A 16,157-nucleotide genomic window follows, 5' to 3' on the forward strand; every position below is an offset into this window, starting at 1 on the left:
TCAGTGGAGCAACATCTGTGGAGCCAAAGGTTCCCCAGTCCTAGTCTAGAAGAAGGTTTACAGACTTAATATTATATTATATAGAACAGTCAAAAATGTAATAACATACAGCTAGTATTCCATTCTGGTGTCATAGGGAGCTGGATCATTATACATGGAAGTACTGTACATATGTAGTGCACAAAATAGAAATGGAACAATTATACAGCTATCCCCTAAGTAAACAACATGTAGATGTTTGACTTCAGTGAAAAGTAATAGAATTGATAGTTGATCTAAAAATGTATATTCTGTCCTAAATATGTTCTACAGGACTCGGTCTGTAGAACATATTTAGGGCACACTTGTAACAGTCATTTTATGAGGGCTTCCCAATAATTGGAAAGGCTAAAAATTTTGTTTTTCTCTTGCATGGAAAATGTTCAGAATTCAAATGAGTTGCAGTTCAATATCCACATCACATCCTTGTGTACTTTTGATATTTAGTAGCAATTATTTTTTTTTCCTTCCAGGATAAATATAAGTGTGAATGCAAGGATAACTACATTGGTGATGGACTGAGTTGTGAAGTGAAAAAATTACCAGTGGACAGATGTTTACAAGATAATGGACAGTGCCATGCTGATGCTAATTGTGCTGATCTTCATTTCCAAGGTAAGTACTACAGAAATAAGCACAGAATTGGTCAAAAGTTTGGATCTTCCTTTAACAACCATGTATCAAGATATTTTGGGATTACATAATCCTATAATTCTTTCAAAACATATGTATTCAGTTTGCATGGGAAACTGGCTACCCCAGAGAGTGTTCTGTTCTCTGGACAAAAAGATTTTACTACCCGAGTCAAAGAACTGGAAGCAAAGAACTAGACTGGACTGAGAGTTAAATCATCCTTTCCCAGTGGTAATGCATCAGAATTCTTCACTACACCTGAATACAATAAACTAGATTAGGGGGTCCAGGGCAGACTCTCTCCTCCAATACCTTGTTGTCATCTCACAATTTCTGCCAGCTGAAGCAATTGTCGCATGTGGAGCTGGATATACTGTAAAATGTGGGTGTTGACTATAAAACTGTGCAGTGGACATATTTGATTTCAGTTTTCTTACCTTTAAAAAAGCATATTGTTTAAAACTGATGCCCACTCACCACCAGCATCATTCCTTGATTTTATTTTTGCCTCTTTCTTCCTTGCAGATGCTACTGTTGGAGTTTTTCATGTACGTTCTCCAAAGGGACAGTATAAGCTGACTTTCAGTCAAGTAAATAAGACCTGTGCAGATGAAGGAGCAACAGTAGCTACATACACTCAGCTTTTATATGCTCAGAAGGTAATGATGCTCATTTCACATAGCACACAGGGCAGCTGTGCATTGTAAATAATATTATGCTCAGTATTGAACAGTGAAACCTGGCTGCTTGAAGGATTCATTCTAAAGAGCAGATACAGTAGATACACAATTTGTTTGGTCCAAAGAAAAACGAAATTCAAGTGATGAAAGTTGAAATGTATGACCATTGTCTATTGCTGCAAGCTTTTATACAAACCACCAAAGACAATTCATATACCTGCCCATATATTTTAGCCTCTTCCTTTCAATATATTATATGTACATTACAGCCAGTAGTGTAATAAGTGCATTGCATTTTGACCAGTCAAGATCAGCAATGAATCAGTAGAAACCACTGCAATGAATGCAAAGGCCTGTATTGATTGAATTTTCTGTGCATAGTTTTTTTGTGGGTTTTTCGGGCTATGTGGCCATGTTCTAGAAGATTTTCTTCCTCGGAAGGAAATCTTCTAGAACATGGCCACATAGCCCGAAAAACCCACCAAAAAACTATGGATGCCGGCCATGAAAGCCTTTGACTTCACATTTCTGTGCATACATTCCTTCACTCTTTCAAGTTGCAGAACAATCCCAGGGTTTTGGCTCGTGTTGTCTGAGCCATTCTGTACCTGAATGTGCAAGAATTCCCAGGTTTGGGAAGGTAGTGGGACAAAGAAAGGGGCCTCTCTCAAAGATTTTATTGATCCACAAACAATGTAATGGCACAATCAGTGCATCAGACCATGCCATAATTGGGCATAAGATGCTGCAGGATTTGACAAATAAGGCAGAATTAGGGGCTATCTGCACAGGCCAAAAGCCCCTTATCCTACTGGCCTTGTAGTCCTGTTTGGACAACATGGGCCAAAACCCTGGGATTGGGCTTGATCCTAGTAAACTGAATGTGGATTCACAGGATCTGGCCTGATTCCAGGATAAATAGCCCTTACCTTGCATCAATTTGACCTCTGATTTGCTGCAGAGGATCCTGGAAACTCTGTAGCAAACTCTGGCACTGCAACTGGCCCACACGTGCTCCTTATGTTTCAGCACTGTTGCTCATACTGTGAAGCCCCTCGCCTCATCTTTTATATAGTTGAAATGTTTTTCATTGTTAACATATTTTGTCAGTAAATATTTTTCCACTCAGTATTGCACTTTGTATTACATTTTTATTTTGGAGATTGATATTCCCTATCTTTTGGTTAGCCACTTTCATTAAGAGATCTTTCTGTGTTCTCGTATTTGATGATCTACCATGGGCAGCAAAATGTGTTGGGCCACACCTGACTTGGCCTACAATAACTACCCATTTTGTTTTATCATCTTATTGTTCATCTGCTAATGACAGGCAAACTACCATTTTTGTGCTGCTGGCTGGCTGGCTGATGGCAGGGTAGCATATCCAACAGCCTTCTCTGCCCCAAAATGTGGTGGGGGAGTCGTTGGAATTATTGACTATGGGCCTCGATACAACAAAAGTGAAACCTGGGATGGCTTCTGCTACAGAGTCAAGGGTAAGAGTGTCTTTACCCAGTACTGCCTATTGAAAACTCAGCTCATTTCCAGAAATGCAAGTAGTCTTGAGTTCTCATAGTATTTTATTCTCTTGGCAGCAGGCTCCAGGCTTGTTTTTATATATTCTCAGAAAGTTTTTAACACAGCAGAAAATGCCACCATTTGAATAGAATAGGACTTTATTTCTTCATGCTGATAGATTGCCTACTTTCCCAAATTCAGATGGCTGAGGATGCATTATGGAGAAGTGTCTCATAATTATCTGTGTTGCTACTAGCAATGGTCATGAGCTGATGGATACATATCCTGCAACATTGTGCAGATGGAAACTGAGGCACATGTGTCCAATAAGCATCAGAATGTGTCCAAGATGTCAAAAGTTATTAATGAGGAAGAGCACAGAAACCAAGGAGATTCTGCAACAGTTTTGATTTTGCCCGAGCCTGCTGGGAAAGGCCACATTCCCTGCCCATCAATCTTTTTCCCTCTTACTGAGTTAACTGAGCATAAACTTTTGTATACTGAACTAAATTTGCAACAAAGTGGAAAAGTGGGAGGAGGAGAGAGAAACTGGAGCATTTTAAAAAGCATTAAAAACTGAGATGACAGAAGATTAATTGAGACTGTCCCTGCCAAATAGGGACACTTGGGGATATGATAGCTACTGTGATGAACTACTGGATTGCAGCTGTAGCCTCTAATTATCTTTGGTGTCTAAATCAGGAATGGGGAAAATCCAGTCCATATGCTGCATGTGGCCCCAGAGCCCCATTTTGTGGCCATCAAAGCTTCTCTAAAGATCCCTGGAGCCATCAAACTACATCTAATTTTTTTTTTAAAATCAGTTGGAAAATGGCTGGAAAATAGGGGGAAATGTTCAGTAGGTTCAAGCAAAATTAAACTTCTGCAGTCTCTCCTATTGCCCATGTATGGGAAATGGCCTTTGCTCCCTCCTAGTTCCCTAACTGTTCCCTTTGCTTTAGATTGATCCACTCAATGCCATCAGGTTCGGTATTGGATCTTCCAGGAGAGGGAGAGATATGAGTTCCTCTTGAACTAAACTATGGCCCTTTCCAGACGCCCCCAATCCTAGTACATACACAGTACATACAAAATGGCGGCGTCCATTCTACATGGGTGCTGCCATTTTGATGTGATGGACGCCTAGCATCCGCATGTCCCGGCGCATTTGTGACACCGCAAGTGCGCCATTGGTGCCTTAGGGCGTCACAAGGGCACCAGAAAAAGAAGCCGCTTTTTGTGGCTTCTTTTTCTGCCGCTGGGAAGCCTCCCCATTTGGAGGCTGAAAAGGAGGAGGCAGCAGGCCGCCCTTTTTGGGCGGTCTGTAAACCACCTGTGTTTCTGTATTCTTTCTTATTCTTACTGACCCCAAAGATCCTAGTTCACTTCAGACCATGGATAGGGGAGTAATTTGGACAACATTTGAATGCAAATGTATCTAATCTGAATGTGTGTGAACCTAAACATAAGTTATCTTTTGAAATCATATGTCTTAAAATTTTGCAGCGGAGTTTTCCGATAAAAATATGCACATAAAAAATTATATATTGGGGCAAAATAAACAGAAAAATATGTATATTAGCAAAAATTGACTGGTTCATCAATCTCTGTGCCAGATTCCTGTGCATAAATCATCCTTAACCATAGCTGAGGAGACAAGGATGTTGGCATGGACTACTAGACTGACATACTTGGATAAGGATTCTGTCAGTCTAGCACTGCACTGAGCATGTGCTCAAGACTTCATGATAGGCTGATCATGCATATACAAGCGAATACATCAGTGGTTTCTAAAATTGGATCTCCAGATATTGCTTGACTATGTCTCCCAGAAGCCTGAGCCAACATGTCCAGTGATCAGGAATTTGCAGTATCTGAAGCTATGTGGTTATCACTAACCCGAGCCTTTCTGAATAAACCATTTTTATTTCAAAAATAATGTTGTTTTTTTTACAGTTGCAGATGTTTTTGCAAATATCAATATAGTGCATCATTTTGCTGTCTAAAACTCATCTCTTTTTATAAATTTATTTTATAGATGTCAACTGCACCTGTAAAACAGGTTATGTGGGTGATGGATTTGCATGTAGTGGAAACCTGCTTCAGGTCCTTGTTTCTTTCCCAACCTTTACAAACTTTGTGTCAGTAAGTACCAAAAGCGGATCCTTATTCTCTGAAACACATTTTGATCAAGAACTTGTCCAACAACAGCCTCTGTCCAGTTTATTTATATTACTTTACCAGGAAAAAAAATCTGCACCGATATATTTTGATCTTTATATTTTGAACTATATTCCATTGCCAATGTTCGATATAACTAAAATGTTCAGTCAGTTATAGTAAACAGAATATCTGATGCTACCAGGCTGAGACATCCACAACTCATAGTATCAGTGTCAAAATCACCCAATTTTAAATTCTAGTCCATTTAGGGTAATTCTGGACTTTTTAATTGCCTTCTTGAATACAGTGTGCCCTTATTATCTGCTGTGGTTTGGTTCCAGAACCCCCCATGGATAACAAAATCTGTGGATAGTCAAATCCCATTAAATACAATGGCATAGAAAAATGATATCCCTTATATAAAATGGCAAAATAAATGTTTGCTTTTGGGAATTTATACATTTTTAAAATACTTTCCGGAACGATCAGATAACACCTGTTCTGAAGTCCCTTTATTGGCTGCCAATCAGTTTCTGAGCAATGTACAAAGCGTTGGTGATTACCTTTAAAGCCCTACATGGCTTGGGTCCAGAATACTTAAGGGAACACCTTCTTCTGTACTGTTCGTCCCACACATTAAGGTCCTCAAGTAAGAACCTATTTCAGCCAAAAAGAGCTAGGCTAACTTCTGTCACTCAAAGGGCCTTCTCTACTGTTGCAGCAAAGTTGTGGAGCAACCTGCCGGAAGAGATCCGCCATATCCCCACTCTTACAGCCTTCAAAAAGGCTCTTAAAATGGATCTCTTCTGGCAGGCCTTCCCAACCTAGCTAATAAATACTAGCTTCCTCCCTTTGTGTATGTTTACGAATATGATCTCAATTTTGTGATGTCTCTCTGTCCGCCAATTTTTTTTTAACTTTAACCTAATGCTGTATAACAATTTATTGTTTTTAAACTTTGATTGTTTAATTGTAGTTTTAATATCAGGGATGGGGTTGAGAAGGGATCAATTAGTATTTTATTGTATTTCTAGTGCATTTTTACTGTTGTAACTTACCCGGATTCCTAGTGATTGGGCAGGCTATAAATTATTGTTGTTGTTGTTATTGATGCTTGAATCTGTGGATGAAAAAATCCATGGAGACGGAGGGCTGGCTGTATTAGAAACTTTAAACAGTGGCATCAAATGGGAGTGGGGGATATGGGCCGCACTGGGTGACATCCCAAAGGAGGGTGTCATCTGATGGGGCAGTACACCTGGAGGGACTGGCACAGCCACTGGGCAAGTGAGAAAGGATGCTTTCCTGCTCACCCAGCAGCCACACTAGACCATTAACCTCCCTTAGTAGTGGCTGCTGCTGGGGGAAGTTGTACCTTCAGGGTCCAGCATGGCTGAAGCCATACCAGGCCCTTAAGGTCTTTGTGGGGCAGCTGCCTTGGCAGAGGTCTGAGTGGGCTGGTGAGTGAGGAGCAGGCAAGGCAGTTTGGTGACACCAACCTTGATGACGCCACTAATTTTAAACAAGTTTAACATCAATGAGCATCTTTTACATAACCAGTTGGGAGAAATTGTCCAAAATAAAAGCAGAGAGGTTATTCTTTGGATGAGGGAGAACAAACTCAGTGTGAATCCAGGGAAAACGGAAGTACTGGTGATAGGTTCCCCGGTTTCGGGTGGCGAGATCTGTCATCCGGTCCTGAATGGGGTCACGCTCCCCCTGAAGGACTCGGTGCACAGCTTGGGAGTGCTCCTTGATTCGTCGCTCCAGCTGACTTCTCAGGTGGATGCGACGGTCAGGAGTGCTTGTTATCAGCTTCGGCTGATACGACAGTTGCGTCCCTACCTGGACCGTAAGGACCTTGAATCTGTTGTACATGCTTTGGTAACCTCTCGATTAGATTTCTGCAATGCGCTCTACATGGGGCAACCCTTGTACCAAACCCGGAAGCTGCAAAAGGTGCAGAATATGGCAGCTAGACTGGTCGCTGGCAGTTCCAGGTCGGACCATATAACACCTATTTTAAAAGACCTTCACTGGCTGCCTATTCGCTTCCGAGCTCAATTCAAGGTGTTGGTTTTGACCTATAAAGCCCTAAATGGCTTGGGCCCAGGGTACTTGGAGGACCGTCTCTCCCCATATAATCCGCCCCGCACACTCAGAACATCCGGGACAAATTTGTTGGAGGTCCCTAGGTCAAACTTTGCACGGACCTCACAGAGGGCTTTTGCCATCGCTGCCCCTTCACTTTGGAACAAGCTCCCCGTAGAGCTTCGCTCCGCCGCCTCACTAGATATTTTCAAGAAAAATCTGAAAATGTATCTATTTCCGTTGGCCTTCCCTTAGTTAAATTGTTTATTTTCCTGCCCCTTAATTTTTTTTTTCCCTTTCGACCCCGGACCATTGTAAATTAATCTCTCTTTCTCTTTGCCCTTCACATGTGTATTTTATTGATTTCCTGTTCCTGATCCTTGTAATAATGCTTTTAACTTTTATATTGAATTTTTATCTTGTATTGTAATGTTTTAAATTTTGTAAGCCGCCTTGATCATAACTATGGAAAGGCGGGGTAAAAATAAAATTTATTATTATTATTATTATTATTATTATTATTATTATTATTATTCATGCTTGTTTAAATCTATTTACTAACATCACATGTCATTTGGCAAGTACCAACCAGTGGCTAACATGTCAGTTCTGGCTTTTAGTCTAAAGGAGTTATCCAGGCTTCTGTTGCCTATCCTCAAGTAAGTTTGGCACCTTGTTTAGCATTCAGACTAAAACACAGAGTAGATTCACCAACCACCATGGAGTTTAACCCTTAGGATTACACCATGTGGGTTTCACAACAGTCTCACAAAAGCAACATGTATCCCCTTGCCATTTACCTAAGTAAAGATAAATATATCTGGAGCAGCATTCTAGCTAAAAAACAGAAAGGTATTTTCCAGGTTATGAAATCATAATTTTACATCATTCACTCCACTGCTTGTGCTTTTATGTGCCTTTTTGGACTAAAAGCACATTTTCCCAAATAGATGTGTGCATATAAAAAAAATTTTCATAGAATCATTTGCATATCTTTGCCAGACTCTTGTGAGAGAGAAATTGCATTCCATTATATTCTGTAATCACAATAAATCTCTTCACAGAAAGTTCTGACTTATTCAAATGCCTCAAGGAAAGGCCAAGAATTCCTAAAATACCTCAGCAATTTGTCCATTAAAGCAACATTATTTGTACCAAACAATGATGGACTGAAGGAAAATGAGGTAAAAAAATAATGTAATGTTCTTTTTTTATAATTTTGAAAGCAGAAGTTGGAAGTACTGAATTAAAAGTACCCTAATTACTTAAATATCTTGCCCCTCTTCCTCTTTGTAACACAGATAATTTGAAGTTACATTGAAAATGGAATGGAATGGGTGAGAATAACATCATGTTTTGTACTGTAATGACTAGAATTTTCTAGTTACATTTTAGTTTATTTTAAACTGGGTACAGAGACTCAATACTTGCTAACCTAAGTATTTATTTATTTATTATGTGCAAATTCTTCAATACCCTTCATTCATGCACCTGATAGAATTTTTCTGAAATGGGGTTACATTTAAGGATGTAGTCTTTTAACAAGGATCAAGTCTTAACATTAAGACCCACCCACCTCCCCCCTATTTAGCATGGTGATAACTGCTATGCATTAGTGGAAAAACTCTGAAATCAAAGAAATTTTTAAGATTAACTTTTAAAAACTGGTGTGTATAGTATGAATATCATTGCATACAATCTACAAAACCTGTCCAATGTGGTCATCTTGTGAATTAACATTCCTGTGTCTTGCTTGCTGTCTTCAGACACTTTCTGGAAGAGATATTGAATATCATTTATCCAACATTGGCACACTGTATTATGAAGATCTGACCAACGGAACTACACTGCAAACTAGAATAGGGAAAATGCTGTTAATTACACACAAAGAAGACCAGGAGTATCAGATTTTTGCTGCTAAAAAGGTGTGTGATTTGTACAAAGATTTTTGTGGTCATCTAGGCCCTGTGCTGGCTTCAAACCATCTCCTAGGTTTGCACTAAGGTTTCCTTGAGAGCCAACATGGTGAAGTGGTTTGAGTGCTGGACTATGACTATGGACACCAGGGCTTGAATACTGGCTTGGCCAAGGAAACCCACTGGGTGACTCTCTCAGCCTCGAGGGATGGCAAGGCAAACCCCCTCTGAAGAAACTTCCCCCCCCCCAAAAAAAAAACCATGATAGGGTCACATTAGGGTCATCATAAGTCAGAAACAACTTGGAGGCACGCAACAAGAACAACAACACCTTGGCTACCACTGCCATGCTCAATAAATTGTTACTTGCTTGAACTGGAATACACTGTATTAGTTCAGACATACTGTTTTGCATAGATATAAAAATAAAAAAGCAAATAAAACAGGGCATTTTCAGTTCTGAGTAGCATCCAATATGTGCAAGACCACCCCAGAGTTCTCGCACATTCCTTTAACATGTTGGAAATTCTGCAGTATATAATGTATAAATTACAATAGCAGAAAAATTACCATATCTGGGTAGGATAGATACTCAGTGAGATGGAAAGAATGTAGCATTAGTTCAACAGGTGATACATCTGTTTAAAACTAAAGTGTGACTGAAGTGAGTTTACTTGCATGAGAGATTAGCTTCCTTCTCTAGCCAGCTACATACAGTTATTCCAGCCAAGGAAAACATGAATCTTTTTTAGGCGGACGTCCAACAACACAGAAAAAGTTGAGTTCTTTAGCCAAGAGCGGATCATATGAGAAGGATCTAAGCATTGAGAAACAAACCCCAGCTCTCTTAGAAAGGTCATATAAGGTATTCATCATGTTACAGCTCTTTGTGGCGTTTTCTTTCTTTTTAGATGAAAACAAAGTATGTTGATGGAAAAGCTATCTTGGGATGGGACATAATTGCTTCTAATGGGGTCATCCATGTCATCGCAGCACCTCTGAAGGCACCTGCTATACCTGCTGTAAGTGTATACCTGCTGTAGGTTCAGCAGAGTTTGAGAAAATTACTTCTGGGACTACAACTTCCCTAATTTCCCAGTCAGCATGGTCCATGGATTCTTGGAGCTGTAGTCCAAACACTAACTTTTCCATTCTTCTAGTGATGCCATTTTATAACTTAGATACAAATAAGCATCCAGCTATCAAAACACATTCTCTACATTTGAGGCACAGGTACCATCTTCTTCACACTCAAGGGAACACTTAAACTGTTGAGTTGACAGCAATAGCTAGATTCACCCTTTGGTCCTTGACTGACCATTGTGTAAGTCACAAATCCAGTTCTTTCCTGTGTAGATTAGGGCTGTGCACAACACTGACTGGCTGCTATTTGGGTCAGTAATAATAGTACCTCCCCCTTATTTGGATGGCTGTTTCAGTTCTTTGAGTTGACATTTAAGAGCAAATAAAAACAAAGTGTATCCCTATTTCAGCTACATCACTGATGGTTAATTAATTAAGATCAATGGCAGGTAATTGGAACAGAATCCCTTTCACTGTTAGAGTACATTATATGTATTTGTGCTTTGTATAAAAACGTTATACATCTTTCACACATTTTTGGCCTCTTGGAATGTATAAAACCTCTTTTCCTCTGTTCTAATATGAACTTAAACCACCAACTATGAAATAGTCTCTTATTTCATGGTCTTTGCCCAAACTGTAACTACAGATGGAAGAATCAGCCTTCTCACAGATCATGTCAGTTTCATATGATGTAAGTTTGTTCTACTTCTTACAGCTACGATTTAATTTATACAGGATTGAATCCTATTGGTTAATCCCAACTGGAGTAGACTGACCGAATCAATTGTTTAGTGGTGAGACAATATACAGGTAAATCCCATAGACTGAATGGATTTACTTTAGAGTAACAATTGAATTCCAACCATAATTTATATAATTTACATATATATAATGTACATAATTTAAAACAGTGAACTAGCATGGTGATTTGAGGTTGGACTATGAGTCTGGACACCAGGATTCAAATCCCTGCTCAGCCATGGAAAACCTACTTGAGCAAGCCAAGAAAAGCATATAATAGGTTCACCTTAGTCACCATACATCAGAAACAACTTCAAGGCACACATCAGTTTAAATACAGTGACATGACAATTCATTTATTTCCATATGCATTTTTTTCTAATATATGTAGTTTTGTATTGCAACTACTATATATACTCATGTATAAGTCTAGAAATTTAGGTTAAAAATTGATCCCAAAAACCTGACTCGACTTATCTACGGGTAAGTACTGTATTTAAAAGAAAGAGCCATCTCCTGGTGAAAATCAAGAGTATAATAGATGAAGCACTGACCCCTCTACTCTCTCATCCATCCCAGTCTTAAGAGTAAGCACAAAGAGTTATGTGTGCTGGAATTTTATAAGTTCTTTAACATTGTTTTGCTTTTCTTCATCCTTTAAATCCTTTGCTATATACTCCTGAATTTTACCCTCAACCTATCCACATCATATCAAAATCCATAATTTTGGCCCCAAATCTTGCCCTCAACTTACACATGAAGTCGACTTATAGTCAAGTATATACGGTAGTACATGAAGTTTTATATTACAACTTTATCTAATATCTGCATTTTCATACCCTTTCTGGATCTAATACTATACTGCCAAATTCAAAGAAGTGTGTAGGTTGGGGGGGGACCACTGTTCTGATCTACATATTAGTCCAGGAAGTGTGAATTAGGTCTATACAATTTAAAAAGGTACATCAAGCCAAATGCTTCTTTCCTTATTTCTTCTACTCACTTCAAAAATCTAGGGCCATAATATAGCTGGTTATACTGTATTTAATGTCCCACATGACACGCTCCCCCCCCCCCCCCCATGTCATACTAACAGAGCCTTTTCTTTGGAATTAATTGACTTTACCATCTTCATGCAGACTTTACATCCCGGAGTTGGAACTGGAATATTCTTTGTAGTTCTTCTTGTGATTGGAATTGTTGCTCTTGTTGGATATTTGTTCTTCAGATTTAAGCGGGGAACCATTCGCTTCCAGCATTTCAAGGTAAGAAGCAGATGGAGACATATGTCCCAAGTTCTTAGTTTGCCACCATGCATGTGCTTCTTTCTAGCCATGTTCCTAAATGGCTGCCAGAGACTTAGATATCTGGGTAGGGGATCTACTGTAAACATTGCAGCTTCAATCATGCAAGGGAAAGGCAGCCCAAAAGGGGAATGGAACAGTCCTTTTCAGAGTCCATTATCCAAGATACTGTTAAGTGCTGAAAGCTCAACATGTTACAGCTTAATATGTATATTCTAGTCATTCTCAGGAGTAATCTAAACATCTCATCCTCTATCCAGTGGCTTAACATATTTTCTTATCGACTCTATTGTCTCCTATTGTTATAAAAGCATGGATCAATCATCATAAATAATCTTTGCATTCTTCATGCAGTTCATATAGGAGTGCAAAGATCCTAGTCCGTATTCCTAGTTTAATGGGAACTATATTTTTCTGTGTTCACATTGAGCATACTACATTCACCACAAACCATGTCTTATCTTCAGTTCAGGTTTGGAAACTACAGTTTGAAGTATGTCTTCAAACCCCCGCCTAGGTTGAGAATGAAGATATGGCTTGTGGTGAGCTACGTTTGCCCAATTTGGAGATCGTTAATGCAAATCAGGTAGTAAAGGAAGGAATCAGAATGCTTGTGTCCATTTATTATGACCACACTATAGTTTTAAAATTAGAGCTCAACTTCAGTTGTTAACCCAAAATATAGACTAATCAATTGCTGAATGCTAAGTCACCCCGATACCTGTTTTACAGTGATACTTGTGTTTCAATCTGTTGTTGTTCCCTGCCTCAATCCATGGGGGGAGGCGGGTAAGAAACTGTTGTTGTTATATCGGTGTAGTCTACGTTGGACTAGCAATTACATTTTAGCGATAGCAGTATTTTTTATTCCTTAAAGTGTATATGCAAATTGTAAATAACTTCCTTTTATAAAGCAGGAAAAAGATGACACTGATGTAACACTGGACAAGGCACAGTCCTCAAGCATCTCCAACCCTAACTATGAACACTCAACAACTTCTCCACTGGATTCTTCTTTCGATCCATTTTCTGTAAGTTTGATCTACCAGAATCAAGGACTTTTCTGTGGTTTCCTCTGCCCCAGGCAATACTGCATGTGGCTCCATCAGTTTTAGAAACAAACAAAACTATAAGTAATTTATCAAACCTTTAGGGTAGAAAACGTCCATTTTAAAGCAAAGGTAGTGCTACAATTGCTTGGAAAAATTGTTTTCTATGTTGGTAACTGTTTTATAAGTAACATCAAAAAGCCACAAACGTACTGAGTATTATCTATTTTTTAAAACACAGGTCTCTGACGAACAACAGCTGGTGAACAGTAGCACCCCTGAGGGGTTCTGATTTACAACGTTGCCAAAGGAACAAATTTTCAGCAAGAATATAACCTAAAGATACAAGGAAGTGTACAAAAGCATTTATAGTTTTAGGGATGGATCTTTGAATATTATAGAAAATTCTCAATAGTGAAGGCAGATTGGATCCCTTAGAATCCTGATTGTACAGTATGTTTTTCCAACGTCAAATAAGTGGAAAATGTGGTGTTGATATCCTGTTTGTAAGAATATGTTTGGCTACTGTATGAACAGAGTGCTGGACTAGGGAAACTTTTGGTCTCATCTTTGTGCTTCATTCTTACCTCATAATTTCGCTCCAGGAGCAGAGGACAGGATGTGAATGTTCCTTTCTCAATCTCTCATTCACTGCAGAAGTAGCTTATGTTACATATTTTAACAGTGCTTAATATAGAGTTCAAATCTGTGCTCAGCTTTGGAAACCCACCAGGTGACCTTGCGCAAGTAATCCTATCTCAGTCTCAAGGCAAACTGTCATGGAACAAATCTGGCCAAGAAAACCTTAGGGTCATCATATATTGGAAATAACTTGAATGCACACAAAAACAACAATACAGTTTTAGTATGGCAGTGCTGATCCACACATAATATTGTAAGGATCCTCATGAAATTTATGTTAAAATAATATGTATGAACAGTTCAGATAACAGCATTGCAACTTTCGAATTCTACATATATGCACACACACACACACACACACATTACTTTACACACATATTATCGTTTTTTAAAAGGACTCCAAAACAAATAAAATTGCAATTAAAATTTTAAAATATCAGCCTGTTCAAACAATTAAGAGATGTAAAGTGGTGGCATAATACTTAAGCTAGTATCATACAGCTCTGTTTACAAGAGTATAAAATGTGAGTTTTGAAATAAGCGTTTACAATAATAAATCCAAAGGTCAGCAACAGATACTGGTCCTACAAAGCTAACAACTGTATATTCCAGCAGGCACCAACTGAACTCATACCAATAATGGGTCTTCAAAAGCTTTCAGGAGTTGCTTAGGTTCCACCATGTTATGCCAATTACTTAGGGCTAAACTAATAACAGTGCTATCAATGTTTCATAATATTAAGTCTTTTAGGGTATATGGCTACAATCCAGAGGGGCATGTGTCCCCTCTACTACTACAGGTTTTCCTCTTATAACCTACCCTTTTTCCACTCCACAAAAGTATTTAGTGTTGCTGATCTTCTTGAATGCCATTTTCATTTCTGTTGCAAACAGTTCCTATACCAAAGCCACAAAGTCTATGCTTGGGCTATATATTTTCCATCATATCCCTTTAAACATACATTGTGTCTTTCTGCTGAAAAGACTTGCATTATGATTTTACACTAATTAAAATCTGGATGAATGTGACACAACATTTATTGGTATACAAATTAACAGTACTGCAATATTTAAAATGTTTTTTCCCCCCGGTACAAAATGGGTGGCTTGATGAGAAGCTCCATCCTGTGCATCACATTCTCACTTTGGTTTATTTCTCAACAAATTAGAGGCCCAACTTCTTCATGTTTGATATTTCAATCAAGTATACTGATAAAAGTCCACATGGCACAATATCAAAGTGCTTATAGGTAACAGGTTTCAAAACTCAAATGGTCATACATTTTACATCACAGCAGTAACACCAGTGTTTGCGTGAAAGTTAGTTCACAGCTATATGACGATGGGCCAATTGTCTTCATGCAAAATGTTTTTACAACATAATAAGCTAATATATGTAGCAGCAATCAGCACCAAGTAATAAATGTATTGTATATTATGAAATAAAGTATTCAATCTAAAACAGAAGAGCTTTTTTCCAAAGCAAGTGTCAATATTGTCAATTAACCAATCTGGAACAAACACAAACTCAACTACATTCACATCATTGCACAGTCTATAGAGGTTCTGATAAATGCTGGAAGATTTTACATCCTGTTTAAGTATAGTAGTAAAATGGGCCCTTGGTATCTGCTGGGGTTTGGTTCCAAGTCCCCCCGCCCCAGCATGGGTCCTGGAGGGGGTTAATCCACCCCCATGGATACCAAAATCCATGGATGCTGAAGTTCCATTAAATACAGAATAGTAAAATAATGTCTTTTATATAAAATGGAAAACTCAAGGTTTGCTTTTTGGAATTTATACATTTTTTTAAATATTTACAAGCTGTGGATGGTTGAATCCATGGATATAGAGGGCTAACTGTATACTCCTTTCTTGTTTAGATAAATAGATCTTGAAAGGTGCCATGAGGAGTGATTGATGCAGTTCAATCAGGTCCTGTTTTAATTTTCATTGCCCCTCCCCCTAGGTTTCCTCCTCCTCCTCCTCCTTTGTTTTGAAAGCAACAAAACAGATGTTAAATTATTTTGACACAGCTTGGCCTATGAGTCAGCAGGGTTTCTTTCTCTCTAGCAAAGAGCATTATGGTAGTCAGTAAAAGTCATGCACTGCATGTCAAGTACGATATTTATAAGCATACAATGCTTAACAGGCCAGCAACACTGAAAGACAAGAATCGCCATTGTGCCCCATGGCCAGCATTTCAGAGAATTCAAAAGAAGGGCTGAGTCAAATAAGGTAGGACATTCCAAGAGCATGGTGTGAGCCGGGATCTACACAAAGGGCTGCCTAAAG

General features: G+C 38.8%; 2 protein-coding genes across 6 annotated transcripts in view; one reads left to right on the top strand and one right to left on the bottom strand.

Moving 5' to 3' along the window:
- STAB2 (stabilin 2) overlaps positions 1 to 13,775 on the top strand; it is a 98,597-nt gene extending 84,822 nt beyond the window's left edge. For 3 of the 5 annotated variants that reach the window (XM_042467108.1, XM_042467111.1, XM_042467112.1), the window contains 10 exons: positions 513 to 654; positions 1,198 to 1,331; positions 2,683 to 2,848; positions 4,909 to 5,015; positions 8,189 to 8,308; positions 8,891 to 9,049; positions 9,952 to 10,062; positions 12,007 to 12,132; positions 13,086 to 13,202; positions 13,462 to 13,775. In XM_042467108.1, the coding sequence (XP_042323042.1) occupies positions 513 to 654; positions 1,198 to 1,331; positions 2,683 to 2,848; positions 4,909 to 5,015; positions 8,189 to 8,308; positions 8,891 to 9,049; positions 9,952 to 10,062; positions 12,007 to 12,132; positions 13,086 to 13,202; positions 13,462 to 13,512 (1,233 nt within the window). In that variant the 3' untranslated portion in view covers positions 13,513 to 13,775. The remainder of the gene's footprint in view (positions 1 to 512; positions 655 to 1,197; positions 1,332 to 2,682; positions 2,849 to 4,908; positions 5,016 to 8,188; positions 8,309 to 8,890; positions 9,050 to 9,951; positions 10,063 to 12,006; positions 12,133 to 13,085; positions 13,203 to 13,461) is intronic. The other 2 variants (XM_042467109.1, XM_042467110.1) reach the window with 2 other exon arrangements.
- Positions 8,717 to 16,157, bottom strand: part of NT5DC3 (5'-nucleotidase domain containing 3) — a 46,377-nt gene continuing 38,936 nt past the window's right edge. The window contains exon 16 of the mRNA XM_042467113.1: positions 8,717 to 8,897. Within this exon, the coding sequence (XP_042323047.1) occupies positions 8,858 to 8,897 (40 nt within the window). The 3' untranslated portion in view covers positions 8,717 to 8,857. The remainder of the gene's footprint in view (positions 8,898 to 16,157) is intronic.

Source organism: Sceloporus undulatus, chromosome 5, assembly GCF_019175285.1.
Source record: "Sceloporus undulatus isolate JIND9_A2432 ecotype Alabama chromosome 5, SceUnd_v1.1, whole genome shotgun sequence".
In the NCBI taxonomy this organism is placed as follows: domain Eukaryota; kingdom Metazoa; phylum Chordata; class Lepidosauria; order Squamata; family Phrynosomatidae; genus Sceloporus; species Sceloporus undulatus.